Source organism: Ovis aries, chromosome 19 (genome assembly GCF_016772045.2).
Source record: "Ovis aries strain OAR_USU_Benz2616 breed Rambouillet chromosome 19, ARS-UI_Ramb_v3.0, whole genome shotgun sequence".
Taxonomy (NCBI): domain Eukaryota; kingdom Metazoa; phylum Chordata; class Mammalia; order Artiodactyla; family Bovidae; genus Ovis; species Ovis aries.
The window spans coordinates 16,448,225-16,460,770 of NC_056072.1; the positions used below are offsets into that span (position 1 = coordinate 16,448,225).

Below are 12,546 nucleotides of genomic sequence, written 5' to 3' on the forward strand. Positions count from 1 at the left end.
ATTGTCCATCTGGAAATTTGAGCAGATAACTTTGTTGCATCTCATTCACTTAAATGCTTCCTGAAAGCCTACTACTGCACACTAGGGATATTGATGGTAAGAAGTGTTAGTCACTCAGTCGGGTCGGACTCTTTGTGACCCAATGAACTGTAGCCTGCCAATGGTATTCTCTGTCAATGGTATTCTCCAGGCAAGAATACTGGAGTGGGTTGCCATTCCCCTTCCAGGGAATCTTCCTGACATGGGAATCTAACCTGGGTGACAGCCCTTTTTTCCTGAGCTTGCAGATCATTGGAAATGCCTGGAAGTGGATCAGGTGCCCTGCTGCCAGTGGCTTCATTCCTGGAATATGCAAATACTGCCTGAATGAAGATCAGCAAGATCTAAAGTTTCTCAGAAGGGGGGCAGGGGTGCTACCTTGAAGGCAGGAAAGTCCTGTAAGTCATTGCAGTCAGTGGGGCTTGAAGCTGGGATTTGGGGAGCATGGTAATGTTCTGCAAACATTATTGACCATGTTTTAAGTACCAGAAAGTCTTGGTAAATTACACGGATTAACTTCATTTAATCCTGACAGCAACACTATGAAATTTGGTATCTTTGAAATTAATATTTTTTTTTAAAATTAATATCTTTATAAGTGAGGGAAGTGGCACAGAGGGCTAACTTGACCAGGTTCACACAGAGAGAACCTGGGACTTCAAGGCAAAGCAGAGCTCTTGTCTTTTGGCCAATTGTTGATCAAACAGCCGGAAGCAGTAGGGTGTTTTTGGTTCCTATGAGGAGACCAATTATCTTACAATTGAGAACGTGTAGCAGAAAGGTTGAAGCCAGGTTTAGGGAAACTTTCAGAAAACCATCAAAGGATGATGACCTGGAACAGAATTTGGGGGAAGATAAACGTGGTCCGATTGCTGGGTAAATTAACCTGGGGTAAGAGCTCCCGGGAACGACCCCGACTCTCACTTGACTTCAGCATCCTTATTCGGGGAGGAGGTATACTGAGGTGCGTTTGCGACTGTGTCGGTGCGGGGAAAGAAGCCCGGCGGCTTGCCAGGGAGGAGACGGCTGCATTTGCTGGTGCGGCGCGTATTGTTGCCGTCAGGCTGGGCTGGAGCGCGGGAGGACCTGCGGGCTGCCTGGGAACCCGCAGACGCGAGAGGGCGGAGAAGCGCGGCGGGCGGTGCCTCGCGTTTCGCTTGGTGAGCAGACTTGGCCGTCCCTGGCAGCGGCTGGTCCCGGGAGTTGAGCTGGCCTCCACGCCTCTTCTTTCTGGAAGAGCCAGGCCTTTGGAGCACAGGCCTGGGGGTTGGGACCGGCTCCCTTGGAGAGGGAGGGAGGAAGGCTGTACCAGAGCCCTGGTCTGGGAGGCCCGGTTCCATTTATTTGTACTTGAGTGAGCGAACTTGTGGGTTACTTCCGTTTTTTGTGTCCTAGAAACAAATACTATCCCTCGTTTTGCCACTTCACAAAGTTGTGCGGGTTGAATAAGTGAATGTGCAAGTCATCTCTTTCTTTTCATTAAGTTTTTATTACTAATAGCAACAGGGTAGGTGCTGTGTGAAGACATCCAGACTCAACAGTTTAACAGCTGCTGCTGCTGCTAAGTCGCTTCAGTCATGTCCGACTCTGTGCGACCCCATAGACGGAAGCCCACCAGGCTCCCCCGTCCCTGGGATTCTCCAGGCAAGAACACTGGAGTGGGTTGCCATTTCCTTCTCCAGTGCATGAAAGTGAAAAGTGAAAGTGAAGTCGCTCAGTCGTGTCCGACTGTTAGAGACCCCATGGACTACCAGCCCACCAGGCTCCTCCGTCCATGGGATTTTCCAGGCAAGAGTACTGGAGTGGGGTGCCATTGCCGTACTATGTATTGTATGCTTATCAGCCGGTATTGTTCTAAATACGTTCCATGCATTAATTCATTTATACATCATCACAACCCTATGAAAATAATTATCAGTTCCATTTAACATTTGTTAAGAATGGAACACAGAAAACATAAAGTAACTTACCCATACCACTTGTTGGCTAATAGCTGATGGAACGTGGATTCAAACCCAAGAGACTGCCAGTTTCCAGCTCATGTTATATACTTGTCTTCAAAGTTTAGTGGAGGGAGATGGAATGTAATCAGAGTGTTAAACACAGAATGGAAAGTACTACAGTAGATAATGGGTGACATTCTTTTAGAATGTTGAGAAAGTGCCTTGGAAAGGTGAAGGAAACTTTTCTAGAGGAAGAAATGTGGTTCATACTTGACCTGAATATTAAAATTGTTTAGAGGTGTGAATTAATCTGATTAGAAATTTGAAGGTAATTAACTTGTTCGGTGTCAAGAGGTGCTAGTGGATTGGGACAGATTAGACTGGTAACCCTGTCACTGTCTTTTGATAAATATTCTTTCCTTTTTCTTCATAGGGGTTCCTAAACCCTTTCCTCTTAGGAGGTCCCTAACATCTTCCAATAGGCTCTCTGTCTTTTGTTGAAGATTCTGGTTCACACTAAGACTGTCTTATTTTCCTGAAATTCATCAGCCTATGATTGTGAGACTGAGGTGTTGTCCTGTTGTTCACTTTGTAAGGCAAGCGCAGAGAAAAAGAAGCGAGCCGGGCAGTCAGGCAAGAAAAAGAGATTTATTAGAGGGAAAAGAGAGGATGACTGGCTCTTAAGGAGAACCAGCATTCTCCCTTTCTGATGGAGTCCTTCTTATACTCCACCAGTGAAAAATTCTCTGAAGGGATGGTCATGTAGCCAGAGGTCTGGAATCTGGTGTTCTTGCAGCTTTGAGAAGATAGACACTAGTGAGATAACAGGATGCCATTTGGGCAATTTGGTCAGTCTCACAGATCACCTGATTTATTATCTGTTTTCTAGGTTGACATAACGAGCTATCTTATTAATGAGACCCCATGTGGGCCCTATCACACTTAGCCTATTTATTTATTTTGGCCATGCCAGGCAGCATGCAGGATCTTTGTTCCCTGAGCAGGAATCAGACCCATGCTCCCTGCTATGGAAGCCCAGAGTCTTAACCACTGGACTACCAGAGAAGTCCCTCAGCTTATTCTTAACAAGAGGCCATCTCACTGCTTAACAAATAGTGGCTGCTCACTTAGTACTTTTCATATAAATGAATAACCAGCTTCAATCAAAGAGGGAGTGAAAGGGCTTGATTTGAGATTTCTGCTTTTTCCCCATCTATCTTTGGAGTCAAAGGATCACAAAATGTTGGTACTAGAGGAAGCTTTAAATATTATTTTTTCACAGATTAAAAAAAAAAATGAAATCACAATTGAAGTTGAGTGACTTGCTTCAGGTTACCGAATGAGATAGTGGAAGAGCAGAGACTAGAACCCAGACATTTTGATTCAGTCTAGTGCTTGTCTCATTGCCTTTCACTATTGCCCCACAGTCTTTGATTTTTGAAATCAGTGGCTTCTCCTTTAGGTTTGGAGTGTGTGTATGGTTGAGGGGGTGTTGGTGGGCTCCAATCTTATTCCTGGTGGAGAAATTTTACCCCAGGATGCTTGGTCCTTAAGAGCACCAGCCCTCTTTTTTGGTGCATCGTCACCTCTCCCTGACTTTTCGTCATTAGTGATACTCTCCCAGGAGAACGACATGCTTTCATTTAGACTTAAAATAGTCATTTGGGTATGGATGGGCTATCCCTGAATTCCCCTGAATCTACAGTATGAAGGAAGTAAAGTAAACTAACAGTTTATGGGTAGTCTTTCTCTTCCCTCTGCACCTCAGATTCCTACTCCTCCTCATGGGAAGTGTGTCCAGGAGACAAACCGGTATTGCTTGCGTTCCTAACAGCTTGTCTCTGGGCAAGTGAAATCTAACTAGAGCCCCGGATGGGTTGTTATGGGAGTGTTATGGGCCACCATTAGGCAGACTTAAGGTGGCAACCACCAAGTGACCACTGAACCTAGACCTTGCAGACCAAACACAGAACTCTCCAGAAATGGGGCTCTCTTACTCAAATCAGAGAGTGGCTTGCTGTGAAAGAAGGCTCTGGGGTAATTGGTTACAGGATAGATCAGAGTGTGCAGTAATTTCTTATCATGGATACTTAAACCGAAGTCAGGTGGAACACCCTGAAACCACTCACTGAACTGCTAAGTATGATGGTCTAATCGTGTAGTGGTCAGAAACTGATAGTAAGGACATCCCCGGTTGGTCCAGTGGCTAAGACACTTCGTTCCCAATGCAGGAGGCCCAGGTTCCATCCCTGGTCAAGGAAGTAGATCCCACATAGTGCAACTAAGAGTTTCCATGCCACAGCTCAAGATCCCACACGCTAAAGCTAAGATCTGGCACAGCCAAATAAGTAAATAAAAAGAAACTGATAGTAAATTATTGGAAGACCCATTGTAAAGGTGAATTAAATGTTTCCCTAGAGGATATGCAATGAGTTCCTGGCCTTGTCTGGAACAAGAGCTAGAGTAATCACACCAGTGTTATTGGCCATTAGAAGGCAATGTGGAGCCTGGGTATCCGTTACACTCAGTAAGAATAGTACTAGGTGAACTGGATTTTTAGGTAATGGGAACTCTGTGAATAGATATGACTATTTATTTCCCAAAGAATTCATTCTAGTCTAATATGTACACATAATACATGTATACATATGTGTCTATGTGTGCACTGAGAGATCTTAGAAGAAAAATATCAACAGTTTCTTCTGGATGGTAGGAGTTCAAGTAATTTCATTTTTGGCCTAATCACTTTTTATGATATGTTTCATTCTATATAATTAAGAAAACAAAATGATTTTTATTTGGGGACAATAAAATTAGAGGAAATAAAGATGTGCTTAGAGTTTTGGTTTTCTATTTAGCTATGTGAACCACTTAAGAGTTTATTTTTGTGTTTAGTATGTTCATAATGGAAGTTTATACAGCAGATAAAGATAAATTCACACAAAATAGTCACTTTATTAACAAACATTGTGGTACAAGACTGCCCAATCAGATCAGTCTCTGACCATAAACTATTAAAAAAATTTTATTGTATTATAAACATTGTGAGTTGACTCACAATGTTATGTTAATTTCAGGTGTACAGCAAAGTGATCAGTTATACATATACATATATTCAATCTTTTTCAGATTCTTTCCTCATATAGGTTATCAAAGAATACGGAATAGAGTTCCCTGTGCTGTAGAGTAGGTCTTTGTTGGTTATCAATCTTATAAATAGTAGTGTGTGTATGTTAATTCCAAGCTCCTGATTTATCCCTTCTGCCCACGTTTCCCTTTTGATAACCATACATTTGTTTTCAAAATCTGTAAGTCTGTTTCTGTTTTGTAAATGAGTTCATTTGTATCGTTTTTAAAAATTAGAGTCCACATATGAGAGATATCATATGGTATTTGTCTTTCTCTGTCTACTTTACTTCACTTAGTTCATCTTTAAGTCCAAACATGTTACTGTAAAAGTAATTATTTTGTTCTCCTTTAGGACTGAGTAATATTCCATTGTATATGTGTATCATATCTTCTTTATCCTTTCCTCTGCTGATGGACATTTAGGTTGCTTCCATGTCTTGGCTATAGTAAATTGTGCTGCAGTGAACATTGAAGTGTATGTACCTTTTCTGATTATGGCTTTCTCTGGATATACCCCAGAGTGAGATTGCTGGATCATATGATAGGGCTACATTTAGTTTTTTTAAGAAACTTCCCTACTGTTCTTCATAGTGGCTGTTACCAATTTCCATTCTCACCAACAGTATAGGAGGGCACCCTTTTCTCCACACCCTCTCCAACATTAATTGTTTGTATTTCGATTATGACCGTTCTGACCAATGTGAGGCTATTCCTCACTGTAGTTTTGATTTGCATTTCTCTAATTAGTGATGTTGAGATCTTTTCATATACTTTTTGTCCATCTGTAATTCTTTGAAGAAATGTCTATTTAGATCTTCTGCCTATTTTTTTATTTTTTTGACATAGAACTGCGTGATCTGTTTGTATATATTGGAGATTATGACTGTAAACCATTTGTGCAGATATACCAGTGTATATCAGTTGACTCTCAGCCCCAGTAGATCTGTATGTATCAACATGAAATGATCTCACAGACATATTCCTTAGTGAAAAAAAGCATCAAATTGTATAGCAGCATCTATAGAACAATTTTATTTATGTAAAAAAATCAAATGCTATATATGTGTAAAAAATATGTAGAAAAAAAGACTGAAAGTATATACTTCAAATTATCTCTGGGAAGGAGATGGGTTTGTTATGGTAGAGTGGGGTGGTGATGGTTATACAAATTACAGTTTTATCCTATATACCTTCATGTTATTACAATATTTTAAAGTGAAGATACATTCATGTGTAACTTGTATAATTAACATAGAAGGTGACCTCAGGAAATAAGAATGTGTTTGTGTCTCCAGACCATCTAGAGAAGAGAATGCTCTGATGGTGGGGTGCCTCAATATTTGTTCTCTGATTCTGTGCAGCTTTATGAGTGCACCAAAGTTTGATGCTGTTAAGATTGTCTAAGTAGTCCACTCTTTCTCCGTTTCTGTGCTTCCTGAGGTGTGTCCTGATGACAACAATTTGGTTGTCATACAGTTTTTCTATAGTGGGGAGAATGTATTAACCAGCTGGATGTTAAGCATAAAAAATTTTCACTGTAAACTAGTAAAGTGACTTTGTGTTTGCTACATCATTCTCCTTGTGAATTTGATTAGTACCTGTCAGATAATGAAGAATTTTTTTGGCTTCAAAGGTGAGGGCCAGATCCTGGCTGTAGTGAAGTTACTATCCAGTAGGGTCTTCTTCCTTAAGGACCACCTCTATCTTATTTTTCTGTAAACAAAACAGTGGCATATTATTTTCTTTCATTGAGCAGAGCTCTAGTTTCCAAACCTGTGAGATTTCCCAGTTGTATGTAGGGGGAGAGCAATGGATGCTGAATGTTTTGGAGAGAGAGAGGTCCAAAGAGACACTATCAAGGTGAGTGAATAGGGAAGGATTGGTGAGATGGACCTAGCAAACGTTAAAGCCTGGATCATCTTTGAAATCTTGACAGAGAAGCTCTTCACTTATTACTAGTCTGTGAAGATACTACTTATAGGCAACTGAAGGAAACATCATTACTTTTCACCCATTTTTTTGAGGACTAGAGACTGAGTAGTAATTTTCCCCAACACTTAAGTTACCCAAGATTAGTATCTTATTATTCTATTTATCAGTCTGGATAATCCTAAATTACTGGATCAGGTTTTAGTATTTGTGTGTTTCAGAATAAATCACAATAGGGAAGTTTATAGATTTCCTAAGACCTGTCATTACTTAATCTCTTTCTGCCAATCACCTATTCTAATCTTTTCCCCCCATCATTGTAATCTCCCTCTGTTATTGACAAGAGGATAAAAATCAGGGCTCTACAATGCAGGTCCTCTGATCTGCACGTAGGATATTTTCCTTTGCGAATTTTTTTCAGGTGAGAAAACCAAGCCTGATGGTGCAGTGTTAAATGACTTGAAAAGATGCGGAAGATCAGAGATCCTGGTCATCAGAGGTTTGCATTCGAAGCTGAAGATGCATGCTGAACAAGAACTAGGAAGGGAAATTGTGAGCAATGACTGGGAGGACACCACGTGCACACAGACCTTTTATAGGAGAGCAGTGTTACTCTAAAGATAATCATCTTTGAGAAAGTTCCTTGTAAATATTATGAATTTGACAGAACATTTCTTATAAACTGGAGCCTATCAGACAGATGTCCTTTTATTGTTACAGACAGCATGAGTTCCAGCCAGATTTCACTGCATATGAAACATCAGCGATTTAACAGGCAGAAGAAACCTTCAGAATGTAGTGAATGTGGAAAGTGTTTTACTCAGAGACCACCTCTTACCCAGCATCAGAGGATTCACACAGGAGAGAAGCCCTATGTATGTACTGAATGTGGAACTTGCTTCCGTAAACAGTCAAATCTTACTCAACATCTTAAGATTCATACAGGAGAGAAACCTTATAAATGTAATGAATGTGAGAAAGCTTTTCAAACAAAAGCAGTCCTCATCCAGCATCTGAGAATTCATACTGGGGAAAAACCATATAAATGCAGTGAGTGTGGCAAAGCCTTTTGTCAGAGTCCATCCCTTATTAAACACCTGCGAGTTCACACTGGAGAGAAACCCTATAAATGTAGTGAGTGTGGCAAAGCCTTCAGTCAGAGTATATGCCTTACTCGTCATCAGAGAAGTCATTCTGGAGATAGACCTTATAAGTGTAATGACTGTGGGAAAGGCTTTAATCAGAGCACATGCCTCATGCAGCATTGGAGGATCCACTCAGGAGAGAAGCCCTATACATGTACCAAATGTGGTAAAGCTTTCACTCAGAACTCTTCCCTTGTTGAACATGAGAGGACTCACACTGGAGAGAAACATATTTATAAGTGTAGTGAGTGTGAAAAAACCTTCCGCAAGCAAGCACACCTTAGTGAACATTACAGAATTCACATTGGAGAGAAACCTTATGAGTGTGCTGACTGTGGGAAATCCTTCAGGCACAGCTCAGCACTTGTGCAACATCAGAGGCTTCATGCTGGAGAATAAACTTGAGATACAACCAGGGTGAAATATGAAAACAATTTTTTTTTTTAATTCTTAGATTAGGATTCAGCACTAGCTTAGCACTTGGGCGACATCAGAGGCTTCATGCTGGAGAATAAACTCGAGATACAACTAGGGTGAAATATGAAAACAATTTTTTTTTCAAAATTCTTAGGAGATTAGGATTCAGTCTTTGGCTGGGATGAATATTTTGTGTGTTGCACAAGAGGCAATTGTGTCCTAAAAGTTAATAAAATAGACCTACAGAGTCTTGACTATGAGGGCTTCTCTGCCACTTAATGGGTATCTATCTAACCTTACCTGTCTGAGCCTCAGTTTTTCCCATCCCCCCTAAAAAATTATGATGATACTTATTACGGTTATCTTGAGAATAAAATGACTCGTATATAATAACGAGCTGCTGTTAGTTGATTTTGAATGATTGATAGATGTTCCAGAAGTCAATATTGTTATTGAAAACAAAGTTCAACATCTTTTTTTCTTTTGGTTCCATAATGTATTTTTTCTAAAGAATATTCTTGTAATTGGACTGTGATTTCATACTTAATCTACAGAAGGCTGTTTATGCTATGATGTGAAGATTTAAATAGGAGAACACATTTCAGACCAGTTTCTCCTTGAAAAAAATTCAAATTTGATCAGAGAAGGAAGAAATTACTGGGATTTGAGTGAACATTTTGGGTACTCTAAAGAGCTTTATGTAGATTTTTAGATCCATTGTATGCTGTGCTAAGTTTGCTTCGCAAACCTGTGGACTGTAGCCTGCCAGTCTCCTCTGTCCGTGGGATTCTCCAGGCAAGAATACTGGAGATACAGAGATATGTGGATGGGAGTGCCTCACAACAATGAATGGCTTCGTAAAGCTCAATAGAAGCAAAGAAATCAAAGGACACTTTTGATTGTGCCTCATATAATGCTAATAAGCTGCTCAATGTAAACAAGCATATCTGACACTAAAATGTACCCTTGTAAGAAAAGCAGGAGCTGTTTTCCAAATTCCAGAGTCAAGAAAAAATAGAAAGGAACTTGATTTCCTTGAAGTCAAATAGGCAATGTCAGAGTTGAATTTCAGTCTAGATCCTGGTTTTTATGGTACCAAACTCGCAGGTAATTTTCCATCACTGAACATTTCCATTATGTGAGATGCCAAAATTGTGAAAACCATTAAAGGAAAAAAAGGGTTTTTTTTTTTAACTTACAGTAGTGTGTACTTATTGAAACACAATTATAAGAGTGGAAAATTAAAATTATATGCTTTTATCAAATAAATATACTAAAATAGTTATTTTAGTATATTTATTCTAGCCTTTCTTCTCTGCTTAGTTTTTCTTTCTTTCATTAAAAAAAAGTAACTGGGGGATTCCCTAGTGATCCAGTGGTTAGGTCTCTGCATGTCCACTGCTGTGGGTCCAGGTTCAATCCCTGGACAGGGAACTAGGATCCCACAAGCTGCATGGCAAGAAAAAAAAAGTAACTATGATAATTGTGTTATATCTTGCTATTGATTTAACATAAGGATTTAGACATACTATTAAAGACTTCCTATAAACCTTGTTTCAATGGCTGCCTAACATTTTACTGAATTATTCATTATTTACTGACTTGTTTCTCTTGTTTGATATTTAAATTAATGCCATTTTTTTTTTCTTATAAATCCACTTGTCCACTTAGTGCATTGCCTGACACATGGTATGTTCTCTTGTTAGTAATATTATTAATTCACTGGTGAAACATGTTTGTATATAAAGCTTTTTCATCATTTTAAGTTATTGCCTTAGGATTTAATTTTTTAAATTTCATTAATTTTTTTGACTGGATGATACAAGCTTATGGTTTAACGTTTTAAAAGTACAAAAGTAAACAGTGAAAAGCCTTTTTGCCAGCCACTCCAGATAACCAATATTATCAGTTCCTTGTTTTCCTTCCAGAGATAGATGACTATAAGCAAAGAAATATGTTTTCCTCCTTTTTTGGAAACAGGCCTTTTTTTTTTTTTCTTTTGGCTGTACCATGCTGTATGCAGATTCTTAGTTCCCCAACCAAGGGTCAAACTCATGCCCCTGCAGTAGAGGCATGGATTCCCAGCCACGGAGTCTTGCCCATTAGACCACCAGACACGTCCCTGAAAACAGACTTTTATTTATTTATTTATTTTGGCCCTGAGGCATGTGGAATCTTAACTCCCTGCCAGGGATCAAACCCTCACCCCCTGCATTGGAAGGCGGAGTCTTAACCACTGGACCGCCCGGGAAGTCCCAAAAACAGACTTTTAAAGAACAGTTTTGGGTTCACAGCAAGACTGAGTAGAAAATACATGGAGTTCCCACACATGTAAAATCTCCCCATTCTCAGTGTCCTGCATCTGGGTGATACAGTCGTTACAGTCATGAACCGACATACCATGAACTAAAAGCTCATAGTTTTAAGTTAGGGTTGACTCAAAAAAAAAATTAAAGTATAGTTGACTTACAATGTTGTGTTAGTTTCTGGTGTACAGCAAAATGATTCAGATATATATGTACATATGTGCTCAGTCACTCAGTCACGTCCAACTCTTCTGTGTCCCCTGGACTGTAATCCACCAGGCTCCTCTGTCCATGTGATTTCCCAGGCAAGAATATTGGAGTGGGTGACCATTTCCACCTGGGAAGGCCACATATGTGTGTGTGTATGTGTGTGTGTGTAAACGTATATACACATATGTATGGGCTTCCCAGGTGGCTCAGTTATAAAGAATCCACCTGCCAATGCGAGAGACTTGGGTTTGATCCCTGGGTTGGGAAGATCCTCTGGAGAGGGAAATGGTAACCCACTCCAATATTCTTGCCTGGGAAATTACATGGACAGAGGAGTCTGGTGGGTTACAGTCCAGGGGACACAGAAGAGTCGGACATGACCTTGTGACTAAATAACAAAAACAACACATATGAATATACACATTCTTTTCCATTATGGCTTATCACAAGATAGTGAATATATTTCCCCGTGTTGTGCAGTAGGATCTTGTTGTTTATCCATTCTATATATAATAGTTTGAATCTGATAGCCCCAAACTCCCAATCGAACCCTCCCCTTCCCTCCCCAACCCCACCGCAACCGCAAGTCTGTTCTCTATTTGTTTCTGTTTTGTAAATAAGTTCATTTGAATCATTTTCTATTGGATCCCACATATAAATGATATCATACGATACTTATCTTTCTCTGTCTCACTTCACTCAGCGTAGCAGTCCCCAGATTCATCCCTGCTGCTGCAAATGGCGTCACTTTGTCCTCTTTTATGACTGAGTAAAATCCCATTGTCTACGTGTACCGCATCTTCTTTATCCATTCATCTCTTTTTGGACATTTAGGTTGTTTCCACGTCTTGGCTATTACGTTTTTTCTATGAACACAGGGATGTGTGTATCTTTCCGAATTATAGTTTTGTCTGGAGTGGAACTGCTGGATCATATGGCAACTCTATTTTTAGAGTTTTGAGAAACCTCCATACTGTTCTTCATGGTGGCTGTACCAATTTACATTCCCACCCACAGTATAGGAGGGTTCTCCTTTCTCTGCACATAAGGGTTCTTAAGAGTCATGCATCCTAAGGGTTTGGATAAACATATAATGACATGTATGCACCATTATTGTTTCATACAGAATAGTTTCACTGCCCTAGAAGTCTTCTGTGCTCCACCTATTTATCCCCACATCCTCCCCACCCCTGGCAACCACTTATCTTTTTATTGTCTTTATAGTTTTGCTTTTTTTAGAATGTCATGTAGTTGGAATTGTATGGTTTTGTAATTTTTGAATTAGTTATTTTCACTCAGTAATATGCACTTAATTTTCTCCATGTCTTTTCATGGCTTGACAGCTCATTTCTTTTTAGTGCTGAATAACATTCCATTGTCTGGATGTACCACAGTTTATCCATTCACCTACTCAAGTATATCTTGATT

General features: G+C 39.9%; 1 protein-coding gene across 1 annotated transcript; it reads left to right on the top strand.

The window, feature by feature from the left end:
- Positions 1-3,444: 3,444 nt before the first annotated feature.
- On the top strand, positions 3,445-10,156 carry ZNF501 (zinc finger protein 501). Its single transcript, XM_042236554.2, has one exon. The coding sequence runs from the start codon at positions 7,766-7,768 to the stop codon at positions 8,582-8,584; it is 819 nt and encodes a 272-aa protein (XP_042092488.1). The 5' UTR covers positions 3,445-7,765; the 3' UTR covers positions 8,585-10,156.
- Positions 10,157-12,546: the final 2,390 nt, after the last annotated feature.

What these genes read in the sequence shown, in the direction of transcription:
- ZNF501 (XM_042236554.2), top strand. Translation starts at nt 7,766, where the DNA reads ATGAGTTCCAGCCAGATTTCACTGCATATGAAACATCAGCGATTTAAC.